Here is a 22124-nt window from a genome sequence, read left to right as displayed (position 1 = left end):
CCCCCCACCCAGCCTTAACCCCCCCCCACCAGCCTTAACCCCCCCCCACCCAGCCTTAACCTCCCCCACCAGCCTTAACCCCCCCCCACCCAGCCTTAACCTCCCCCCACCAGCCTTAACCCCCCCCCCCCACCAGCCTTAACCTCCCCCCCACCCAGCCTTAACCCCCCCCACCCAGCCTTAACCCCCCCCCCACCCAGCCTTAACTCCCCCCCACCCAGCCTTAACCCCCCCCACCCAGCCGGCCAGGGAGCTAGAGAAACCTCACGGCCCAAATCAAAGCTCTCCTTCTTCTTCTTCATCAGATCCCATTTCAGAAAACCTCCAGAGCCACACACACCCCCTCCCCCAAACACACACCCCCTCCCCCAAACACACACCCCCTCCCCCACACACCCCCTCCCCCAAACACACAACCCCCTCCCCCACACACCCCCTCCCCCAAACACACACCCCCTCCCCCACCCACACACCCCCTCCCCCCCACACCCCCCTCCCCCCCACACCCCCTCCCCCCCACACGCACACACACCCACCCCCTCCCCCACACACCCCCTCCCCCCCACACGCACACACACCCACCCCCTCCCCCACACACCCCCTCCCCCCCACACGCACACACACCCACCCCCACCCCCCCCACCCACACCCCCACCCACACACCTTCCAGCTCATTAACGGTTTGTTTGTGTGGAAGTTCAAAAAGGCTCCGTTGACGCAAGTCTCCATTTACATTACAGTTTGATCTGAGTTGGAGGGCTTCCTCTCCTGCCCCCCCGCTGTGTGTTAACCCTGGGGGGGGGGCTGTGTGTTAACCCTGTCAGGGAGGAGGAGGGGGGGGGGGGGGGGGCTGTGTGTTAACCCTGGGGGGGGGGGAGGGGCTGTGTGTTAACACTGGGGGGGGGGAGGGGCTGTGTGTTAACACTGGGGGGGGGGGAGGGGGGGGGGGCTGTGTGTTAACACTGGGGGGGGGGAGGGGCTGTGTGTTAACACTGGGGGGGGGGGAGGGGCTGTGTGTTAACACTGGGGGGGGGGGGGGAGGGGGGGGGGGGCTGTGTGTTAACACTGGGGGGGGGGGAGGGGGGGGGGGGCTGTGTGTTAACCCTGGGGGGGGGGGGGGGGCTGTGTGTTAACCCTGGGGGGGGGGAGGGGGGCTGTGTGTTAACCCTGGGGGGGGGGGAGGGGGGGGGGGGCTGTGTGTTAACCCTGGGGGGGGGGGGGGGGAGGGGGGGGGGGCTGTGTGTTAACCCTGGCAGGGAGGAGGGGGGGGGGGGCTGTGTGTCTCAGTCCAGTATACAACATGGAGTCAAATATATACTACATACTTGACTCCATGTTGTATTGATCTAAATTGGTCTCATCTACGGATGACGAGCCCAGATGACGTCTAAGTCGCTCAGTAAAAGTCATGGATTGCATCATCAGTGCTCTCTATGGAGCGACACTTCACCCGCTGTCTGTCTGCACTGCGAGGGAGGAGGTGACGTCAGTCAGATCACATGTTCAGTCAGATCACATGTTCAGTCAGATCACATGTTCAGTCAGATCACATGTTCAGTCAGATCACATGTTCAGTCAGATCACATGTTCAGTCAGATCACATGTTCAGTCAGATCGATCACATGTTCAGTCAGATCGATCACATGTTCAGTCAGATCACATGTTCAGTCAGATCACATGTTCAGTCAGATCACATGTTCAGTCAGATCACATGTTCAGTCAGATCACATGTTCAGTCAGATCACATGTTCAGTCAGATCACATGTTCAGTCAGATCACATGTTCAGGCAGATCACATGTTCAGGCAGATCACATGTTCAGTCAGATCACATGTTCAGTCAGATCACATGTTCAGGCAGATCACATGTTCAGTCAGATCACATGTTCAGTCAGATCACATGTTCAGTCAGATCACATGTTCAGGCAGATCACATGTTCAGTCAGATCACATGTTCAGTCAGATCACATGTTCAGTCAGATCACATGTTCAGTCAGATCACTCACCCATTGGCTCCTTGATCACCCTGTAGTAGTCGGGGGCGTCGTTTGAGTCGACTGGCTCCAAGAAGGGCCACGCCATCTTATGTGCCTGAGAGAGAGAGAGAGAGAGAGAGAGAGAGAGAGAGAGAGAGAGAAGAGAGAGACAGAGAGAGACAGAGAGAGACAGAGAGAGAGAGAGAGAGGGGGGGGGGAGAGAGAGAGAGAAAGAGAGAGAGAGAGAGAGGGGGGGGGGAGAGAGAGAGAGAGAGAGAGAGAGAGTGAGTGTGAGTGCCATTGAGTGTGGCGGTGCAGGAGTTCGGACAGATAGGGAGGAGCCGTGCCATTTAGTGATTTAAAAACATTTAGGGCCCTTTCTCACTCACTCTATTCGTTTCTATTTCATTCCGTTCTGCCCGTTCCGAGATCTGATCCGAACTCCCCCCCCCCCCCCTCTCCCCCCTCTAGTTTGTGTACACACTTCAGTCTGGGTGCGCTCTGGGTTTTGTTTACGGTTTGCGTTTTGAGCTTGTAAGCTTGCCGTAGTCGATGATGTCACGCTCGAAATGTAAACACAGGAAGTGTTCACACGGAGACTGGAGAATGGATGTTGATATAAAGAAACAAATAACTAATAAATATGAAGTTATATTTGAACCTCTGTTGTCAAGCCTTGTCAATATAACCCACCCCCCTTTTCTCACGAATGGAACTCTGTTGTAGAGTCCGCTTTTGATCGTTTTGCAGGGTTAACAATAACGCTAAGCTAACGGCTAACGCTAACGTTACTACATGCAACATACTAGTAACATTGCTCGCATTGATTATATTGAATGTCATTGATCTACTGGTCGACCGAAAATGTAAACGGGAATGTCTTAACACGACTGCGGACTCTGGATGTTGATATAAAATGAACAAATTGCCAATAAATATGAAGTTATATTTGAACCTCTGTTGTCAAGCCTTGTCAATATAACCCACCCCATTTTATCACGAATGGATGGTGTTGTAGAGTCCGCTTTTGAGCGGTTTGAGCGATCTACTGGTCGACCACGGCCGACTGGTTGGGCACCACTGGTCTAATAGAAATAAATGCATTCGAACAAGAAAGTATAGTATACAGCAATGGCTAATGGCTAAACGCTAGTTAGCTAGCCTGTTCAGAAGCTAACATTATCCCATCGCTTGTGGCAATTATATTGCATGTCATTGATCTACTGGTCGACCACGGCCGACTGGTTGGGCACCACTGGTCTATAGAAATAAATGCATTGAACAATGTATAGACATAGCAATGGCAAACAAAATTGCCAGGCCTAACCGCCCCCACTCAGCGCACACCTGAGACCACCTATTTCAGCGGTCCAGGTTCAGCGCCCCCGGGGACGAATCAGCGGGGGGCGGGGACGGGGGACAGCGTTCTCACTCAGACAGACACACCATTTTCTGATGCGAGCCGGCTCTGATTCGACACAGAGCAGTGAGTGTGAAACCACCCTTAGGGCTAATTTAAAATAGATCCTAAAGCGGACAGGCAGCCAGTGGAGCGAGGCCAAAACTGGGATGATATGTTCATGTTTTTTTGAGGAGGCGCGCGGCTGCGTTCTGCACCAGTTGTAGGCGGCGAAGCAGGGATTTGTCGATGCCTGTGTAAAGGGCATTGCAGTAGTCGAGGCGAGTGGTGACAAAGGCATGTATCACCGTCTCTAGGTTACTTTGGGAGAGGTATGCCTTTGTCTTCGCCAGGAGTCTGAGGTGGTAAAAACAGTTTTTGACTACGGCGCTGACCTGTTTGTCAAATTTTAAATTGCTGTCGAAGATGACCCCGAGGTTCCTGACAGAGGTGGAGAGGTTTGGACCCAGGGGACCAAGTGCGTCAATGAGGGGGGTGGGGGGGGGCACTATTAAAAACAATGACCTCGGTTTTCCCTTCGTTTAATGTCAGGGAGTTTTCAGACATCCAGCACTTGATTTCTGCCAGGCAGTCAAGTAGTGGTGTTATGTTTTGCCAAGATCTGGCCTAGGGGGAGTATATATAGGAGGAAGAGAGTGGGACCCAATATCGAGCCTTGGGGCACCCCACAGGTGAGGGGGGACACAGAGGAAGTGAAGTCACCAAGTTGGACAGAGAAGGTCCTATTACTTAAGTAGGACCGGAACCAGTCTAAGACGGGGCCCCTAAGGCCTACGTAATGCTCGAGGCGAGCTAAGAGGATGTGGTGATCTACCGTATCAAAGGCGGCTGTGAGGTCAAGGAGTAGTAGTAGGGATGAGTTACCTGCATCAGCAGCTGAAATCAGGTCGTTTAAGACACGGAGGAGGGCCGTTTCAGTGCTGTGTCGTGGTTTAAAGCCAGATTGGAATTTATCATGGATGTTGTTGTGTTCAAGGAATGATTGTAGCTGTATGTAGACTATGCGCTCCAGGATTTTTGATAAAAATGGTAATTGTGAGATGGGTCTAAAATTGGCAAAGACAGAGGGATCGAGGTTGGGCTTCTTTATCCGGGGCTGGACCACAGCGTGCTTGAAGGCAGCCGGGACGCGTGTAGCTTATTCCCAGCGGAAGAGTGCGTCACGTGCTTCCGCGTTTTCCCTGATTGGCTGCGACGCCCATGTGACCGCTGCAGCGCGAGAGAGCGGCAGTGCGGAAATAGGCTGTCTATTGCCATTCTCTAAGACAAACTCTAACCTTAACCAGCTCCTTAACAGCGCCTAAACTTAACCCTTCTAACCTTAACCAACTCCGAAACAATGCCTAACCTTAACCATAACCAACTCCGAAACAATGCTTAAAGTTAACATTTACCCTTAACAATTGTATGTATTGAGCCGTACTGTATTGTACCCATTCTGCAATCTGTTAAATAAAGTTTTCATTAATTCATTCATTCAACATGCCTAAACTTAACCGGCGAAAGAATGCAAGTTAAAATAAAAAAAAATAAAAAAAATTGAAGGGAATCGAACTTGTCACCAACGGACCGCAGGATCCACAGCACGGCGGCATACCAGTTGAGCTAAGCGTCGAATGAAAAACATCGGGGATTACGGCTACATAATGCCGCAAGCTCTGCCGCTCCGCTCTGCGGCTGCCGCACTGCCGCGGGGCGTGTCGCAGCCAATCAGGGAAAACGCGGAAGCACTCGGCAGCACTCTTCCGCTGGGAATAAAGAATAGGCAGCCGGGACACATCCAGTGCTGAGGCAGGCGTTTAGTAGAGGTAATAATGCGAGGAGGACAGGGTCAGGTACTTCCTTTAGGATGCGCGAGGGGAGTGCGTCTGAGGGGCAATTTGTTGGTCGCAGGTGTTTAATGGCATCGGAAAGGGAGGAGAGGGAGACCGGGGCAAACTGGTCAAAAACAGCAGGCAGTGGGTGGGGGGGGGGGGGGGGGGAGGAGGGGGGTGGGGGGGGGCAAGGGGGAGAGAGATCTGAGGGCAGAGACTTTGCTGATGAAAATTTTTTGGAAGCCTTCACATAGAGCTAATGAAGGTACGACAGAGGGAGTGGCACAGGGGTTGATGAGGGAGTTTAGGACTTTGAACAAGGCCTGGGGTTTATTTGAATTCGTTGTGACTAGGTTAGAAATGTAAGTTGTTTTTGCAATTTTGACAGCTGTTTGGTAGATGGACAGAATGCTGTGTAGGATTTGGAGGGAGACATGCAACCTGTCCTTCCTCCATTTCCTGTCGGCACGTCTACATGCACATCTAAGAGTACGCGTGGATTCATTTAGCCAGGGTGTGGGGAGGGGTTTTATGCGTTTAGTTTTAAAAGGTGCTACAGTAATTAAAATATCGGTGCATGACTCGTTGAACATGGAGAGATAGTCATCGATATTTGGGACACTGTTTGCATTTAGGACACATATTGGGGAGCTGGAGAAGGCATCAGAAAAGTGGGCAGCGGTGTCAGAGGTAAACGTGCAGGATGTTTTTGTAGGTACATGAGGGGAAATAGCAGAGCAAGGGATTTTAGTGGAGAAAACAATAGGCGAGTGGTCAGAAAAAGCAGCAGCACATATGTCAATTATATTGACAGATAGTCCAAATGACAGGACGAGATCAAGTGTGTGTCCTTTTTCATGCGTTGGTGCTGTGACAGATTGGGTGAGGTTGAAAGAGTCAATGAGATTTAGGAAATCTCGCGACAGGGGATGTGATTGGCAACACACATGGATATTAAAATCGCCGCATAGGAGAATGTGATCGTATCTAACCATCAGTCCGGAGAGGAAGTCCATGAAGTCATTTAAAAAGTCCTTCTTGTATTTAGGCGGGCGGTATATGACGGCGCAGAACACGACGGATGACAAGCTTAGTTCAAAAGATTGAACTTCGCTGCCGGCTGTGAGAGGCGGCAGTGGAGAGTGGATTTGAACACCGAGGCTATTCCACCCCCTCTGCCCGAGGGGCGAGGGGTGTTGAAGAAAGTGCAGTCGGGGGGGAGAAGTTCGGAGAGCGGCAGTAGCTCGCCAACTTGGAGCCACGTCTCGGTAATGAACATGAAATCCAGGCCACGGGAGGTGAAGAAGTCGTTTATAATGAACGTCTTGTTGGCTATCAACCTAGCATTCAACAGGGCTAAGTGGAAGTTTAGCTCTGGGCTAGCCGGCGGTGGGGCGCGCTCCAGCCGCCGAAGGACATCAAAACACACACCACCGCTCGGCCTGCAGGCCCGTGGAATACAGCGATGATGCGGGGGGTCCCGCGTCGGCCCAAGAGGAGCAGGGCCAGGCGAGGGGGCGACGGCAGACAGTCCCGGTCCCGAAAGTGGCAGCAGGGGCTCGGGGGAAACAGCACAGAGCCAGCGGTCTCTGGGGAGCAAAGAGCGTTGGGCTGCAGGGAGATATCATCCATCATAGAGGGGACCGACGTTGATCCTGGACGAGGAGGCCAGCAGGTAGGCCTTGATTTTGACGTGTACACCGCCTGGTTTTCCCCTTCTCCTGTAACGTTTTTTACGTAAGGAGGCACAGGGAGGGCGTCGTAGGTGAGCAGGGATGTTCAGGAGAACGGGGGGAGACTTGTCACTTTCTCGCCCAAACAATGTGATGACAGCGTTTCGCTGAAGGCTCTTAGGTTTAAAAGAGCTTGTCGATCATAAACCAATAGAGTGGAGACGTCCCGGCAGAAGATACATAGAAGCAGAGTAATAACAAGCAGGAGACTAAGCGGACAGTACCGACGAGGCCGACGGCTGGCCGACACAGGCGCCATCTTGCTTCGGGGGCGTGAATGAGAGGGATGCAGACCAGAGAAAAAAGCCTAGTAACAGACACAGTATTTCTGACACTGGAATACATTCCCTGAGATCCATAGATGTCCCTAGAATCAGATACCAAGAACATGCAAATGGACCATTTAAAATAAAAGTTTGTAAATGTTTATTCTACGTTCTTGAGATAAAGAAAATATATATATATATTAAAAAACATTTTTGAAATATTTTTTTTATTATTAATTTTGAGTTAATTTTCACAACGCGATAATTTGCTGTGTAATTAATTAATCTAATTAACGCGATAAACTGACAGCCCTAGAAAAAACATGAATGATGTCACAGCAGCTTTATGAATGTCCGTCATTGATGATGACATCACTATAGGATGAGGCTTTCATGCATCTCTGCTTGATTAAGACAGATGGTGAAAGATAAAGGAGGAGATGTTGTTTCTAGACTCTGCTACCCTCCAGGCTGTAGTGAGCTGAGCCTCCAGGCCACCGTACCTGCAGTGAGCTGAGCCTCCAGGCCACCGTACCTGCAGTGAGCTGAGCCTCCAGGCCACCGTACCTGCAGTGAGCTGAGCCTCCAGGCCACCGTACCTGCAGTGAGCTGAGCCTCCAGGCCACCGTACCTGCAGTGAGCTGAGCCTCCAGGCCACCGTACCTGCAGTGAGCTGAGCCTCCAGGCCACCGTACCTGCAGTGAGCTGAGCCTCCAGGCCACCGTACCTGCAGTGAGCTGAGCCTCCAGGCCACCGTACCTGCAGTGAGCTGAGCCTCCAGGCCACCGTACCTGCAGTGAGCTGAGCCTCCAGGCCACCGTACCTGCAGTGAGCTGAGCCTCCAGGCCACCGTACCTGCAGTGAGCTGAGCCTCCAGGCCACCGTACCTGCAGTGAGCTGAGCCTCCAGGCCACCGTACCTGTAGTGAGCTGAGCCTCCAGGCCACCGTACCTGTAGTGAGCGCAGGATCCTCCTCAGGCCGTCGCGGTCCTTGTCGGTGAGCGGCGTGAGGACCGTCATGGCGTCCTCGGTGGACTGGCACTGCGGACACACGTACTGGTCGATGTGGTTGGCCTCGCTCTGCAGGATGCCCACACAGCGGCCGTGGTACCAGTTCTGGCAGCGGTCGCAGCCGATGTAGAACCTGGGAGGAGAGGAGGGAGGGAGGGGGGGTTAACTTGGCATGGTCTGGTTAGAGGGAGAGGGAGGGGGGGTTAACTTGGCATGGTCTGGTTAGAGGGAGAGGGAGGGGGGGTTAACTTGGCATGGTCTGGTTAGAGGGAGAGGGAGGGGGGGTTAACTTGGCATGGTCTGGTTAGAGGAGGGAGGGTTAACTTGGTATGGTCTGGTTAGAGGAGGGAGGGGAGGGTTAGCTTGGCATGGTCTGGTTAGAGGAGGGAGGGTTAGCTTGGCATGGTCTGGTTAGAGGAGGGAGGGGAGGGTTAGCTTGGCATGGTCTGGTTAGAGGAGGGAGGGGAGGGTTAGCTTGGCATGGTCTGGTTAGAGGAGGGAGGGTTAGCTTGGCATGGTCTGGTTAGAGGAGAGAGAGGGAGGGAGGGGGGTTAGCTTGGCATGGTCTGGTTAGAGGAGGGAGAGGGAGAGGGAGGGGGGGTTAGCTTGGCATGGTTTGGTTAGAGGAGGGAGAGGGAGGGGGGGTTAGCTTGGCATGGTCTGGTTAGAGGAGGGAGAGGGAGGGTTAGCTTGGCATGGTCTGGTTAGAGGAGGGCGAGGGAGAGGGAGGGGGGGTTAGCTTGGCATGGTCTGGTTAGAGGAGAGAGAGGGAGAGGGAGGGGGGGTTAGCTTGGCATGGTCTGGTTAGAGGAGAGAGAGGGAGGGAGGGGGGTTAGCTTGGCATGGTCTGGTTAGAGGAGAGAGAGGGAGGGAGGGGGGTTAGCTTGGCATGGTCTGGTTAGAGGAGGGAGAGGGAGGGGGGGGTTAGCTTGGCATGGTCTGGTTAGAGGAGGGAGGGTTAGCTTGGCATGGTACTCACTGGGACTCGTCGTAGGGCGTGCGGCAGATGCAGTAAAGCTCCTCCCCCTCCTGAGCTCGCCTGCACTCAGTGCAGATGTAGTCGTCCATCTTCTTGGCCTCCTTCTCCGTGACGCCCACACAGTCGCCGTGGTACCAGTTGGTGCAGAGGTCACAGCCGATGTAGAACCTGGAGAGAGGGACACCGTCATGCTCTTAACCCTTTCACTACCACACTACAGGAGGTTAACCTTTCACTACCACACTACAGGAGGTTAACCTTTCACTACCACACTACAGGAGGTTCAGCTTTCACTACCACACTACAGGAGGTTAACCTTTCACTGCCACACTACAGAAGGTTAACCCTTTCACTACCACACTACAGAAGGTTAACCCGTTCACTGCCTTTAACTACCACACTACAGGTTAACCTTTCACTACCACACTACAGAAGGATAACCCTTTCACTACCACACTACAGGAGGTTAACCCTTTCACTACCACACTACAGAAGGTTAACCCTTTCACTGCCTTTAACTACCACACTACAGGTTAACCTTTCACTACCACACTACAAAGGTTAACCTTTCACTACCACACTACAGGAGGTTAACCTTTCACTACCACACTACAGAAGGTTAACCCTTTCACTACCACAGACTGAGGACAGGTACTTGGTCTCGTCGTAGGGACAGACAGGTACTTGGTCTCATCGTAGGGACAGACAGGTACTTGGTCTCGTCGTAGGGACAGACAGAGGACACGTACTTGGTCTCGTCGTAGGGACAGACACGTACTTGGTCTCGTCGTAGGGACAGACACGTACTTGGTCTCGTCGTAGGGACAGACAGGTACTTGGTCTCGTCGTAGGGACAGACAGGTACTTGGTCTCGTCGTAGGGACAGACAGGTACTTGGTCTCGTCGTAGGGACAGACAGGTACTTGGTCTCTCGTCGTAGGGACAGACAGGTACTTGGTCTCTCGTCGTAGGGACAGACAGGTACTTGGTCTCTCGTCGTAGGGACAGACAGAGGTCACGTACTTGGTCTCGTCGTAGGGACAGACAGAGGACACGTACTTGGTCTCGTCGTAGGGACAGACAGGTACTTGGTCTCGTCGTAGGGACAGACAGGTACTTGGTCTCTCGTCGTAGGGACAGACAGGTACTTGGTCTCTCGTCGTAGGGACAGACAGGTACTTGGTCTCTCGTCGTAGGGACAGACAGAGGTCACGTACTTGGTCTCGTCGTAGGGACAGACAGGTACTTGGTCTCGTCGTAGGGACAGACAGAGGACACGTACTTGGTCTCGTCGTAGGGACAGACAGAGGACACGTACTTGGTCTCGTCGTAGGGACAGACAGAGGACACGTACTTGGTCTCATCGTAGGGACAGACAGAGGACACGTACTTGGTCTCGTCGTAGGGACAGACAGAGGACACGTACTTGGTCTCGTCGTAGGGCGTCTTGCAGACGCAGTAGAGCTTGGTGTCCTTCCGGTTGTCCTTGCTGCTCGTGGTGGAGATCATCTTCTTCTTCTTGGACTTGGGCGACACCGGCGTCTCGCGCTCCTCGTCGCGCTTCCTCTTGTGCAGCGTGGAGGCGGTGGTCCCGCAGGCCGTGGTGAGGTGGTGGTGGTGGTGGTGGGGGGCGGGGGTGGGGGCGCGGTGCGCGTGGCTCAGGGCCAGCTGCTGCTGCTGCTGTTGCTGCTGCTGGGCGACCACGGCGGCCTGGTGGGCTGCGGCCTGGGCCCTCTCCTTCTCCTTCCTCAGCCGCAGCAGGTCCCTCTTCAGCTCCTCCTGGTGGCAGGGAGGGAGAGAGCGAGGTGGGTTATAGTGAGCCTGGTGTTTTGAAGCATAGACATATATAACTGGATGGTGCAAGGCGGAGTGTCCAGCGTAGTTCACCGGCGGCCATCTTGCCACAGGCCCACTCATAACATGAATGTCTGTGGTGCATGTACTATTGAAATAACCATAGCTTGCTCAAATTTCTACCGATTTACAAACGGTTTGGTTTATTACAAACGGTTTGGTTTATTACAAACGTTATTAAACGTGGCTATGATTGGACATATTTCCATATGAAAGTCCATTATAAGTATGCAGTATGATAACTACCGTAAATCCTCAAATATAGGACGGGTCTTCTATTTACCTCAGCTGCAAAGAGCACCAGGCCTTTATTAGAGAGGCTTATATAAGAGGCAGGCCTTAATTTCTAAAAATGACACTCATGGACATAATCCCTTCATTTTCAGACTTTTATTGCATTATTATTATTATTATTATTATTATTATTATTATTATTATTATTATTATTATTATTATTATTATTATTATTATTTTTTTTTAAATACGTACATTGTCTGTCTACATTTATTTAGACTAGCATTGGTAGTTAAATATTGAGTGCAGTTGAGTAATTGTGGGATTAATGTAATTCACACACTGTCTATACTAGTGAGAGAAATTGGGTGTTTTTCAATGTATGTGATGTATAGATTGGGGGAGATGACCGCATCTAACGGTGCCAGGTCAGAGAGGTCGAAATGTGCATGCTGGTGGTTCAGAGCGAGCAGGAGTCAGTGTGAGCACCACACTGAGCGAGCGGGGTGTTTACATTCCGATCAAGAACATCAACAAGCTGATAACGGCGGGCACAGGAGACAGAGAGCAGAGTTATGGGGGGGTTTGACAGTAATTAAATGTTTTAATGTGTTTAAAGGTTAACGCTGTTGTCATGGCAACGGCACATGACAACCAGAAGAGGGGCGGGCCGTCGTTGCTATGACGGAGGTCCTATAAATCTAACAGTGTTTCCGGGTGTAAGGCAGACTGAGACTAAGGGCAGACTACAATCTGACTAGGACTGAGATCACACAGGAGAGAAGACACCATCAGAGACTTTGAGCTCCCTCCTCTCATCACAGAGGGGGGGGGGGGAGATGCCACATCATCATTAGCTTCGGCTAACATGAGGAGGGTTTTGGCTAACGACCAGGCCTGACCACTACTATTGGACTGAATAGCAGAAGGACGATAGAAAGGACAATACAATTTGATAACATCTGATTATGAGGTTCTGTTTATTTAATAAACAACACTCTTCCAAGAAAGGTATCATGCTGTCAAGGTGTCGAATTCTTACGAAGGTGGAGAATTATTATGGTTGCGGGTTGCACTAACGGGGAATGATAAGGGTTTTATCAGCCAGTATGAGGAGACGTCGGGAGAATCAAATACACAATGCAAAGTCAGTGGATGGAAATGAGAACACAAGCCAAACAGACGGAGACGTGATACTGGCTGATTGATCTGAATCTAACACTAGGTTGTGGGGTCCGGGGACGGTTTAGCGTGTGGTACCTTCTCGACTTCCTCAATCGAATCGACTTGTTGACATGCAGTGGCTTTAGCTACTAACGTTATCATAGCCATCATGGTCAGGGGCAGTGAAAAGGGTTATAAAGATGTCATGGGGCAGTGAAAAGGGTTATAAAGATGTCGTGGGGCAGTGAAAAAGGTTCTAAAGATGTCGTGGGGCAGTGAAAAGGGTTATAAAGAAGTCGTGGGGCAGTGAAAAGGGTTATAACGATGTTGTGGGGCAGTGAAAAGGGTTATAAAGATGTCGTGGGGCAGTGAAAGGGGTTATAAAGATGTCGTGGGGCAGTGAGAAGGGTTATAAAGATGTCGTGGGGCAGTGAAAAGCGTTATAAAGATGTCGTGGGGCAGTGAAAAGGGTTATAAAGAAGTCGTGGGGCAGTGAAAAGGGTTCTAAAGATGTCGTGGGGCAGTGAAAAGGGTTATAAAGATGTCGTGGGGCAGTGAAAGGGGTTATAAAGATGTCGTGGGGCAGTGAAAAGGGGTATAAAGATGTCATGGGGCAGTGAAAGGGGTGATAAAGATGTCGTGGGGCAGTGAAAAGGGTTATAAAGATGTCGTGGGGCAGTGAAAAGGGTTCTAAAGATGTCGTGGGGCAGTGAGAAGGGTTATAAAGATGTCATGGGGCAGTGAAAAAGGTTCTAAAGATGTCGTGGGGCAGTGAAAGGGGTGATAAAGATGTCGTGGGGCAGTGAAAAGGGTTATAAAGATGTCGTGGGGCAGTGAAAAGGGTTAAAGGGCTGTCGTGGGGCAGTGAAAAGGGTTATAAAGATGTCGTGGGGCAGTGAACAGGGTTATAAAGATGTCGTGGGGCAGTGAAAAAGGTTCTAAAGATGTCGTGGGGCAGTGAAAGGGGTGATAAAGATGTCGTAGGGCAGTGAAAAGGGTTAAAGGGCTGTCGTGGGGCAGTGAAAAAGGTTCTAAAGATGTCGTGGGGCAGTGAAAAGGGTTATAAACATGTCGTGGGGCAGTGAAAAGGGTTATAAACATGTCGTGGGGCAGTGAAAAGGGTTATAAAGATGTCGTGGGGCAGTGAAAAGGGTTATAAACATGTCGTGGGGCAGTGAAAAGGGTTATAAAGATGTCGTGGGGCAGTGAAAAGGGTTCTAAAGATGTCGTGGGGCAGTGAAAAGGGTTATAAAGATGTCGTGGGGCAGTGAACAGGGTGATAAAGATGTCGTGGGGCAGTGAAAAGGGTTATAAAGATGTCGTGGGGCAGTGAAAAGGGTGATAAAGATGTCGTGGGGCAGTGAAAAGGGTGATAAAGATGTCGTGGGGCAGTGAACAGGGTTCTAAAGATGTCGTGGGGCAGTGAAAAGGGTTCTAAAGATGTCGTGGGGCAGTGAAAAGGGTTCTAAAGATGTCGTGGGGCAGTGAAAAGGGTTCTAAAGATGTCGTGGGGCAGTGAAAGGGGTTCTAAAGATGTCGTGGGGCAGTGAAAAGGGTTCTAAAGATGTCGTGGGGCAGTGAAAGGGGTTCTAAAGATGTCGTGGGGCAGTGAAAGGGGTTCTAAAGATGTCGTGGGGCAGTGAACAGGGTTATAAATATGTCGTGGGGCAGTGAACAGGGTTATAAAGATGTCGTGGGGCAGTGAAAAGGGTTATAAAGATGTCGTGGGGCAGTGAACAGGGTTATAAAGATGTCGTGGGGCAGTGAAAGGGGTTCTAAAGATGTCGTGGGGCAGTGAAAAGGGTTATAAAGATGTCGTGGGGCAGTGAACAGGGTTATAAAGATGTCGTAGGGCAGTGAAAGGGGTTCTAAAGATGTCGTGGGGCAGTGAAAGGGGTTCTAAAGATGTCGTGGGGCAGTGAACAGGGTTATAAATATGTCGTGGGGCAGTGAAAGGGGTTCTAAAGATGTCGTGGGGCAGTGAAAGGGGTTCTAAAGATGTCGTGGGGCAGTGAACAGGGTTATAAATATGTCGTGGGGCAGTGAAAAGGGTTCTAAAGATGTCGTGGGGCAGTGAAAAGGGTTCTAAAGATGTCGTGGGGCAGTGAAAAGGGTTCTAAAGATGTCGTGGGGCAGTGAGAAGGGTTATAAACATGTCGTGGGGCAGTGAACAGGGTTATAAACATGTCGTGGGGCAGTGAAAAGGGTTCTAAAGATGTCGTGGGGCAGTGAAAAGGGTTATAACGATGTCGTGGGGCAGTGAAAAGGGTTATAACGATGTCGTGGGGCAGTGAAAGGGTTATAAAGATGTCGTGGGGCAGTGAAAAGGGTTATAAAGATGTCGTGGGGCAGTGAAAAGGGTTCTAAAGATGTCGTGGGGCAGTGAAAAGGGTTCTAAAGATGTCGTGGGGCAGTGAAAAGGGTGATAAAGATGTCGTGGGGCAGTGAAAAGGGTGATAAAGATGTCGTGGGGCAGTGAAAAGGGTGATAAAGATGTCGTGGGGCAGTGAAAAGGGTTATAAAGATGTCGTGGGGCAGTGAAAAGGGTTCTAAAGATGTCGTGGGGCAGTGAAAAGGGTTCTAAAGATGTCGTGGGGCAGTGAAAGGGGTTATAAAGATGTCGTGGGGCAGTGAAAAGGGGTATAAAGATGTCGTGGGGCAGTGAAAAGGGGTATAAAGATGTCGTGGGGCAGTGAAAAGGGTTATAAAGATGTCGTGGGGCAGTGAACAGGGTTATAAAGATGTCGTGGGGCAGTGAAAAGGGTTATAAAGATGTCGTGGGGCAGTGAAGAGGGTGATAAAGATGTCGTGGGGCAGTGAACAGGGGTATAAAGATGGCCACCCTACCTGCGTCTCCAGCTGCAGCTCCTTGTCCAGCAGGGCTCTCTTCTTGAGGATCTCCGTCTTCAGGCCCTCCTTGTGCCGGTAGAGGAGCGAGGAGAGCCGGCCGGCGTTGGCCATCCTGCGCTTCTGCTCCACCACCTCCTCCTTCTTCCTCCTCTTCACCGCCTGCTTCTCGTCGCGGTCGATCCGGTCCAGGATGAACTTCATCACCTGGTTACACACGATCGTCCTGGAGGGGGGAGAGGGGGGAGAGGGAGCAGAGGGAGCAGAGTGAGCAGAGTGAGCAGAGGGAGGAGAGTGAGCAGAGTGAGGGGGTTCATCAGATTGAGGGGGTTCATCAGAGTGAGGGGATTAATCAGAGTGAGGGGATTATTCAGAGTGAGGGGATTATTCAGAGTGAGGGGATTCATCAGAGTGAGGGGATTAATCAGAGGAAGGGGATTAATCAGAGTGAGGGGATTAATCAGAGCGAGGGGATTAATCAGAGTGAGGGGATTAATCAGAGTGAGGGGATTATTCAGAGTGAGGGGATTCATCAGAGTGAGGGGATTCATCAGAGTGAGGGGATTAATCAGAGTGATGGGATTCATCAGAGTGAGGGGATTCTTCAGAGTGAGGGGATTAATCAGAGTGAGGGGATTCATCAGAGTGAGGGGATTATTCAGAGTGAGGGGATTAATCAGAGTGAGGGGATTAATCAGAGTGAGGGGATTATTCAGAGTGAGGGGATTATTCAGAGTGAGGGGATTAATCAGAGTGAGGGGATTAATCAGAGCAACATAATATCCAGAATCACATCCCTGAGGGAATGAAGGAGAAAAATGTATTTACTCAACTTGTGGACATTTTTTATTGTGGTATAATGTGTGTTGTGTATCTGTTAGTCTACAGTGTGTATCTGTTAGTGTGTATCTGTTAGTGTGTATCTGTTAGTGTGCATCTGTTAGTCTACAGTGTGTATCTGTTAGTGTGTATCTGTTAGTGTGTATCTGTTAGTCCACAGTGTGCATCTGTTAGTGTGTATCTGTTAGTCTACAGTGTGTATCTGTTAGTCTACAGTGTGTATCTGTTAGTGTGTATCTGTTAGTGTGTATCTGTTAGTCTACAGTGTGTATCTGTTAGTGTGTATCTGTTAGTGTGTATCCGTTAGTCTACAGTGTGTATCTGTTAGTGTGTATCTGTTAGTGTGCATCTGTTAGTCCACAGTGTGTATCTGTTAGTGTGTATCTGTTAGTCCACTTATTGTGAGGATATCTTGAAAATAGAAGTAGTGACCTAAACTGTATATTAGGGCTGTACCCAATGTAATTTTTTAACATTCGAAGCTTCGATTGAAGTATTCGAACGAAGCTTCGAATGTCTATAAAAAAATTTTTTACTTCAAATTTTTCTTTTATAAACTAAATCCTCAATTTGAATAAAGTGATTAATCTGATTAAATGAGTCTTTTTCTTTTATTAAATCAACTTTCTTTAATGAATATAACTCATCAGTTTCGTCTAGTATAGTATAATATTAGTGTAGCCTAATCTTTAACTGCAACTGTGAAGAAAACCCCCATTGGTTTAAACAGATTGAATAGACACAAAAAAAAAGAATAAAAATTTTAAATATTTTTTTTTATTAAAAATAAAAAATTCGAATGTTGATTTAGAATTCGAATGTCAACATTATGATCGAAGCTTCGAAGCATTCGGTACAGCCCTACTGTATATGTTAATTTAAAGTATCCATTCTATGGGAAATCTAACATTTATTTCCAATGATAATTTCCAATCACGATTCATTATCTATATTTCACAAGTGTAAAGGGGTGGGACATATCCTGTGGCCGGTAAACCGATAGCTAGTGATGTCATGGGGTCACATGTCCAACAGATGTTAGGCTGCTCTCAGAGGAGCCCGGCGTTTATTTGTGTCCAAGACATGTGCTCTTCATCAGCAGAGGGAGGAGGAGGAGGAGGAGAGATAGATAAATAGATAGAACAGTGGGAAGCCACTATTATATACACAGGAAAGGGAGGGGCACATCAATCCTCCCCCCTCTCTTTCTCACACACGCACACGCACGCACGAGGTCAGGGTCAACCTTAGTTCCCATATTGCGCACCACACTATGAACAAAGTAATTACATGAGATGGAAAGAAATGAAGAATAGAGAGAAGACAGAGGCAGTTAAACAAGAAGAACAGGTGGAGATGAAGAGACTCGACAGATGACACACACAGCATTCCTTAGGTTGTCTTGTGTTGCAGAGCAGAGCTGCATTCAACTAGCACAGGGCTCAGCAACCTTTTTGACATGAAGTGCCTGTTTGAAATATAGTTGTAACTAGTGTGCCATATCAACAATATTCCATGCATCGTAAAAAACATTTCTCATAATCAGGTATTTTTAATGATAATTTTTACATTTATTACATCATTATTGTTATTGTTATTATTAACAATATTATTATGATGGTTGTATCAACCCTAAATCTGAGTTGGGGCGGGGGTGCAATGCAGACAAACAGTTTTGCTTTACTGAGCTCCGTTATCTGGGGGCTGTAGTTGGTCTTTGGAGCTTCGTGGGGTGGAGCGACAGCAACCACCTCCAACTCAACACCAGTAAGACCAAGGAGCTGGTGGTGGACTTCCGGAGGGGCAAGAAGAGGCCCCCCCCGATTCCCATCACCATCCGAGGGGAGGTGGTGGACTCATAAGTTCCTTGGGGTACACCTGAACAATAAACTGGACAGGTCGGACAACACAGAGGCCCTCTACAGCAGGGGTTCCCAACCTTTTTTCCCCCAGGGACCCCCAAACATCTCTGATGAAATTCCTGGACCCCCCTCCTAATAAAATACCATAAAATACTTTTTTTTGTCTTTTTAATACTTTTTTTTGTCATTTTAATAACAAACTGCTTATACACAGGCATATGCATCATAATTAGACCCACTATGCTTCTTTGACTTGTGCCTTCAATCAACAAATCTCATCTTGCACCATATGTATTTCAAAATGTTGGCCAATATTCAAATCCTGTATTCATCCTCTCAAATCAGGCCCTAATGGTGAACGGTTTGCATTTATGTTGAATGAAGTAAGAATCCACTGCAGTAAAAATATCCTCACCTCGAGTGGTGGTAGTAAGGTTGACTGACATGACATGAGAATGTCCTGCTTCAGATCCTCATTTTCGATATACTGCACATAAACGATGAGCACAGCCTTGTCTGCGACAGTTGTAGTTTCATCAAGTTGTATGGCAAATGGACCCTTTCTAAGCTTTTCTGACAGCTGCTGCTCGCAATCACTTGACATCTTATCAATTTGGTCTTTCACTACATTGTTCGAGAGTGGTACTGATTTTAGTTTATCCGCCACCTGTGGGCCGCACAGTTTCTAAACCATTTTGATGCAGGCTGGTTTGATGAGCTGCTCGCCAATATTGTGCGGTTTCTTTGCTTTTGCAATTAAAAGCGAACACTCAAAGGAGGCTTCGGTAGCCTTCTGTAAATCACTGCCACCCCTGCTCCACGCTACTCTAACATCAACGGGCTTGTTCGCCTTGAGAGACTGTTCTTTCCTCCGAAAAAAGTCCGGATCCTTCCCAACGGTTTCTGGGTGCTTAGACGCCTGATGTCTCTTCAGCTTGCTGGGCTTCAGGCTCGAGTTTGCCAACTTTTCTCCACAAATCACACACTCAGGTCGTTTGTCTGGTCCCTCAGTGAAGCCCATGGTGATGTAATTTTCGCGATTGCTGTAGGTCCTAACTTTTTTTGCAGATGAGCTGCCGTCATCTCCTTTTCGCTTGTCACACATTTTCGCCTCTGACTGCAGACGAGCCGAGAAAGTTAACTAGCGTGCTAGGCTAGCTACGAAAAGTGATACAGTCAACTGATTCGCGTTTTAGCGGCTACCCGGTAGCCTACTGTTAACGTTCAAAAATCATGTCTAGATGTTTATTTATTTATCTTAATTTGTTATTGTAGTGGAGAGACTATTCATGCTTCTGATGATACAAATATGCTAATTAAATATTTCTCTGAAAGAATTATTTTTTTAAATAAAAAAAAATAAATAAAAAATCGTCTGTGGTCTGGCGGACCCCAGGTTGGGAATCACTGCTCTACAGGAAGGGACAGAGCAGGCTGTTCTTCCTGAGGAGACTCAGGTCCTTCAATGTTTGCAATAGACTGCTGCAGTCATCCTACCAGTCTGTAGTGGCCAGCGTCCTCTTCTATGCTGTGGCATGCTGGGGGGGCTGCCTGTACGTTAATGCCAAGCAAGCAGTGCAAAAATGCTTCCGCATTCGTCACCGCACGCTAGTGCGGTAAAGCGCCCTTCTTTTCAGACAAATGCTACCGTGCGTGCACCGGCGGCGGCGTGCTCGCTCAGGTGCGTGCGTGCGCCGGCGTGCTCGCGCGAGGTGCCCGCGCATGCGACACGAGCGGAGCTCAATATATATCAGTCACCGCCCCTTATTCAGTATCTAGCAAATAGCTCAATTGGCTAGGACACATGGCTGTGGATCCTATGGCTTGTTTGCTGGCGAGTTCGAATCCCATCGAAAATATTTTTTAACGTGATTTTTTTTTAACGTGTATTCTTTCGCCGATTAAGGTTAGGCATTGTTTCGGAGTTGGTTAAGGTTAGAACGGTTAAGTTTAGGCGCTGTTAAGGAGCTGGTTAAGGTTAGAGTTTGTCAAAGAGAATGGCAATATAATTTCTAAGGTTAAGGTTAAGGTTAGGCATTGTTTCGGAGTTGGTTAAGGTTAGAACGGTTAAGTTTAGGCGTTGTTAAGGAGCTGGTTAAGGTTAGAGTTTGTCAAAGAGAATGGCAATAGACAGCCTATTTCCGCGCGACCTGGGCGCTGGGCGGCGGAAAATGAAAGGCGCATTACTGCATGCCACTACGGCAAATTTTTGCACTGCTTGCTTGGCATAAAGCTACACGCGGGGGGGCTACATCAACTCGAGGGACACCAACAAACTGAACAAGCTGGTGAGGAAGGCTAGCTCTGTGGTGGGAGTCGAGCTGGTCAGACTAGAGGTGATGGCAGAGAGGGGGATGAGAAAGAAGCTGGCTGCTATCTTGGAGAACCCCTCCCACCCACTCTACGACGAGCTAGTCAAGATGAGAAGCACGTTCAGTCACAGACTCATACCCCCCCGACACTCAACTAACCGCCTCGGCCAGTCCTTCATACCAGCGGCCATCAGGCTCCAGTGGGCAGGGACTGCTGCCAGACATCCAACTAGTAGGAACCTAGTAGCTGACTCCCATGTAAAAGGACAATAATATTATAGTTATATAATATTAATATATAATAATAATATATACTTACCTTATGCATACTGCACCTTATGTGAATACTGTATACTTCATCAGAGCATATATTTAGCATTTTAGCATTCAGCATATATCAGATTAGATTTAGATTATTGGATTATTAGATTATATATTGTAACTATATTTATTGTAGGGCAAATATAACTATAATATACCCTCATGTCGCACCTTGTTGCCCATATGCGCATGTCCAGAGTTAATTGTATTGTTTATTTTTTTTGATCCACTTTTTCTCCCATTTTTCAATTTTTCTCCCATCCCAATTTCGTATCGTCCAATTCTACCCTCCCCTGTCTCGAACGCTGTTAGGCCATGCCTCCCACAAGCCGGCTGCAATGTGGACTAAGCCTTGCATCACGTGTCCCCTCCGGTACTCGAGCATCAGCTTCCCACCCCCTAATACTGCCAATGTGTATTACTGTGGACGACCAGCCAAGCTGATAGCAATGTGGAGCGCTGGGTTGGAACCCAGCGTCTCCAGCATTGGAGGTGAGTGCCTTGCCCACTGCACCACCTAGCCGCCCTAGTTAATTGTATTGTTATATTGTTTACACTGCCTTTTTATTACATTTGTATTTGTACTTCTCCACTGTACTATAATTCTGTGACCTGTACCCGCATGTCTTCTACTACCTCCCCCCCCCCCCTCCCCCATGCTGCTATGATGCCTGAATTTCCCCAAGGGGATCAATAAAGGAATATCTAATCTTATTTTACCTCATTTGGGTGTAATCTGAACCCCATGCATCGTCTCTGGAGCAGCCCCAGATCTTACATCCCAGTGACATCATCACCAGACCTCAGAACTTTGTTTGTCCGAGGTAAGCGACAGTTGTGATTGGAGGATCAAGAAAAGAGGGCAGGGTTCGAGATAGGTCACTCGGAGGTTTCTCTCTCTCTCTTTCTCTCTCTCTCTCTCTCGTTAGGGGAGTGGTGTGTGTGTCACAAACACCACCTGAACTGTCCAGGGACACGGGACGGTAAACACCACCTCATGTTGAAACAACCTGTTTGCCAACGTGTTCAGCCAACATAGAAAAAGATTGTTTGTTTATGCTAGCAAAAACGTTAGCTTACATTTGTGAACAAAACGGCAGGTGGAACGCACCTCTGTGTGAACTGTCTGGGCGCCGAGGGCACAGTCTCCACAGACCAGTGTTCCTATATTTACTACATGGTGAGGGCACGGTGAGGGCATGGTGAGGGCATGGTGAGGGCACGGTGAGGGCATGGTGAGGGCACGGTGAGGTCACGGTGAGGGCATGGTGAGGGCATGGTGAGGGCATGGTGAGGTCATGGTGAGGGCATGGTGAGGTCATGGTGAGGGCATGGTGAGGGCATGGTGAGGGACACTACGGACACACATGCTCTTCAGGGTCAACTACACGCCTGTTTTATACATTTAGTTTAAAAGACATGTTGATACTTATCATTATTTGTCTGGAAGGGAAATCCTTTTCTTATTTGGTTGCAGTTAAAGCAATAACGAT

At 49.2% G+C, this 22124-nt stretch overlaps 1 protein-coding gene across 1 annotated transcript in view; it reads right to left on the bottom strand.

The window, feature by feature from the left end:
* Positions 1-22124, bottom strand: part of LOC311231827 (nucleosome-remodeling factor subunit BPTF-like) — a gene marked incomplete at its 5' end in the record, with an annotated part of 142956 nt that overhangs the window by 4266 nt on the left and 116566 nt on the right. Inside the window, 5 exons of the mRNA XM_084318449.1 lie at positions 2005-2089; positions 8159-8351; positions 9198-9365; positions 10624-10976; positions 15297-15522. Coding sequence (XP_084174575.1) covers positions 2005-2089; positions 8159-8351; positions 9198-9365; positions 10624-10976; positions 15297-15522 — 1025 coding nt within the window. The remainder of the gene's footprint in view (positions 1-2004; positions 2090-8158; positions 8352-9197; positions 9366-10623; positions 10977-15296; positions 15523-22124) is intronic.

The sequence above is a fragment of the Notolepis coatsorum genome, assembly GCF_963971535.1.
Source record: "Notolepis coatsorum genome assembly, chromosome: 7".
NCBI classification, from domain to species: domain Eukaryota; kingdom Metazoa; phylum Chordata; class Actinopteri; order Aulopiformes; family Paralepididae; genus Notolepis; species Notolepis coatsorum.
The sequence above is the reverse complement of the archived record's forward strand: the minus strand, read 5'-3'. Positions and strand labels throughout refer to the sequence as shown.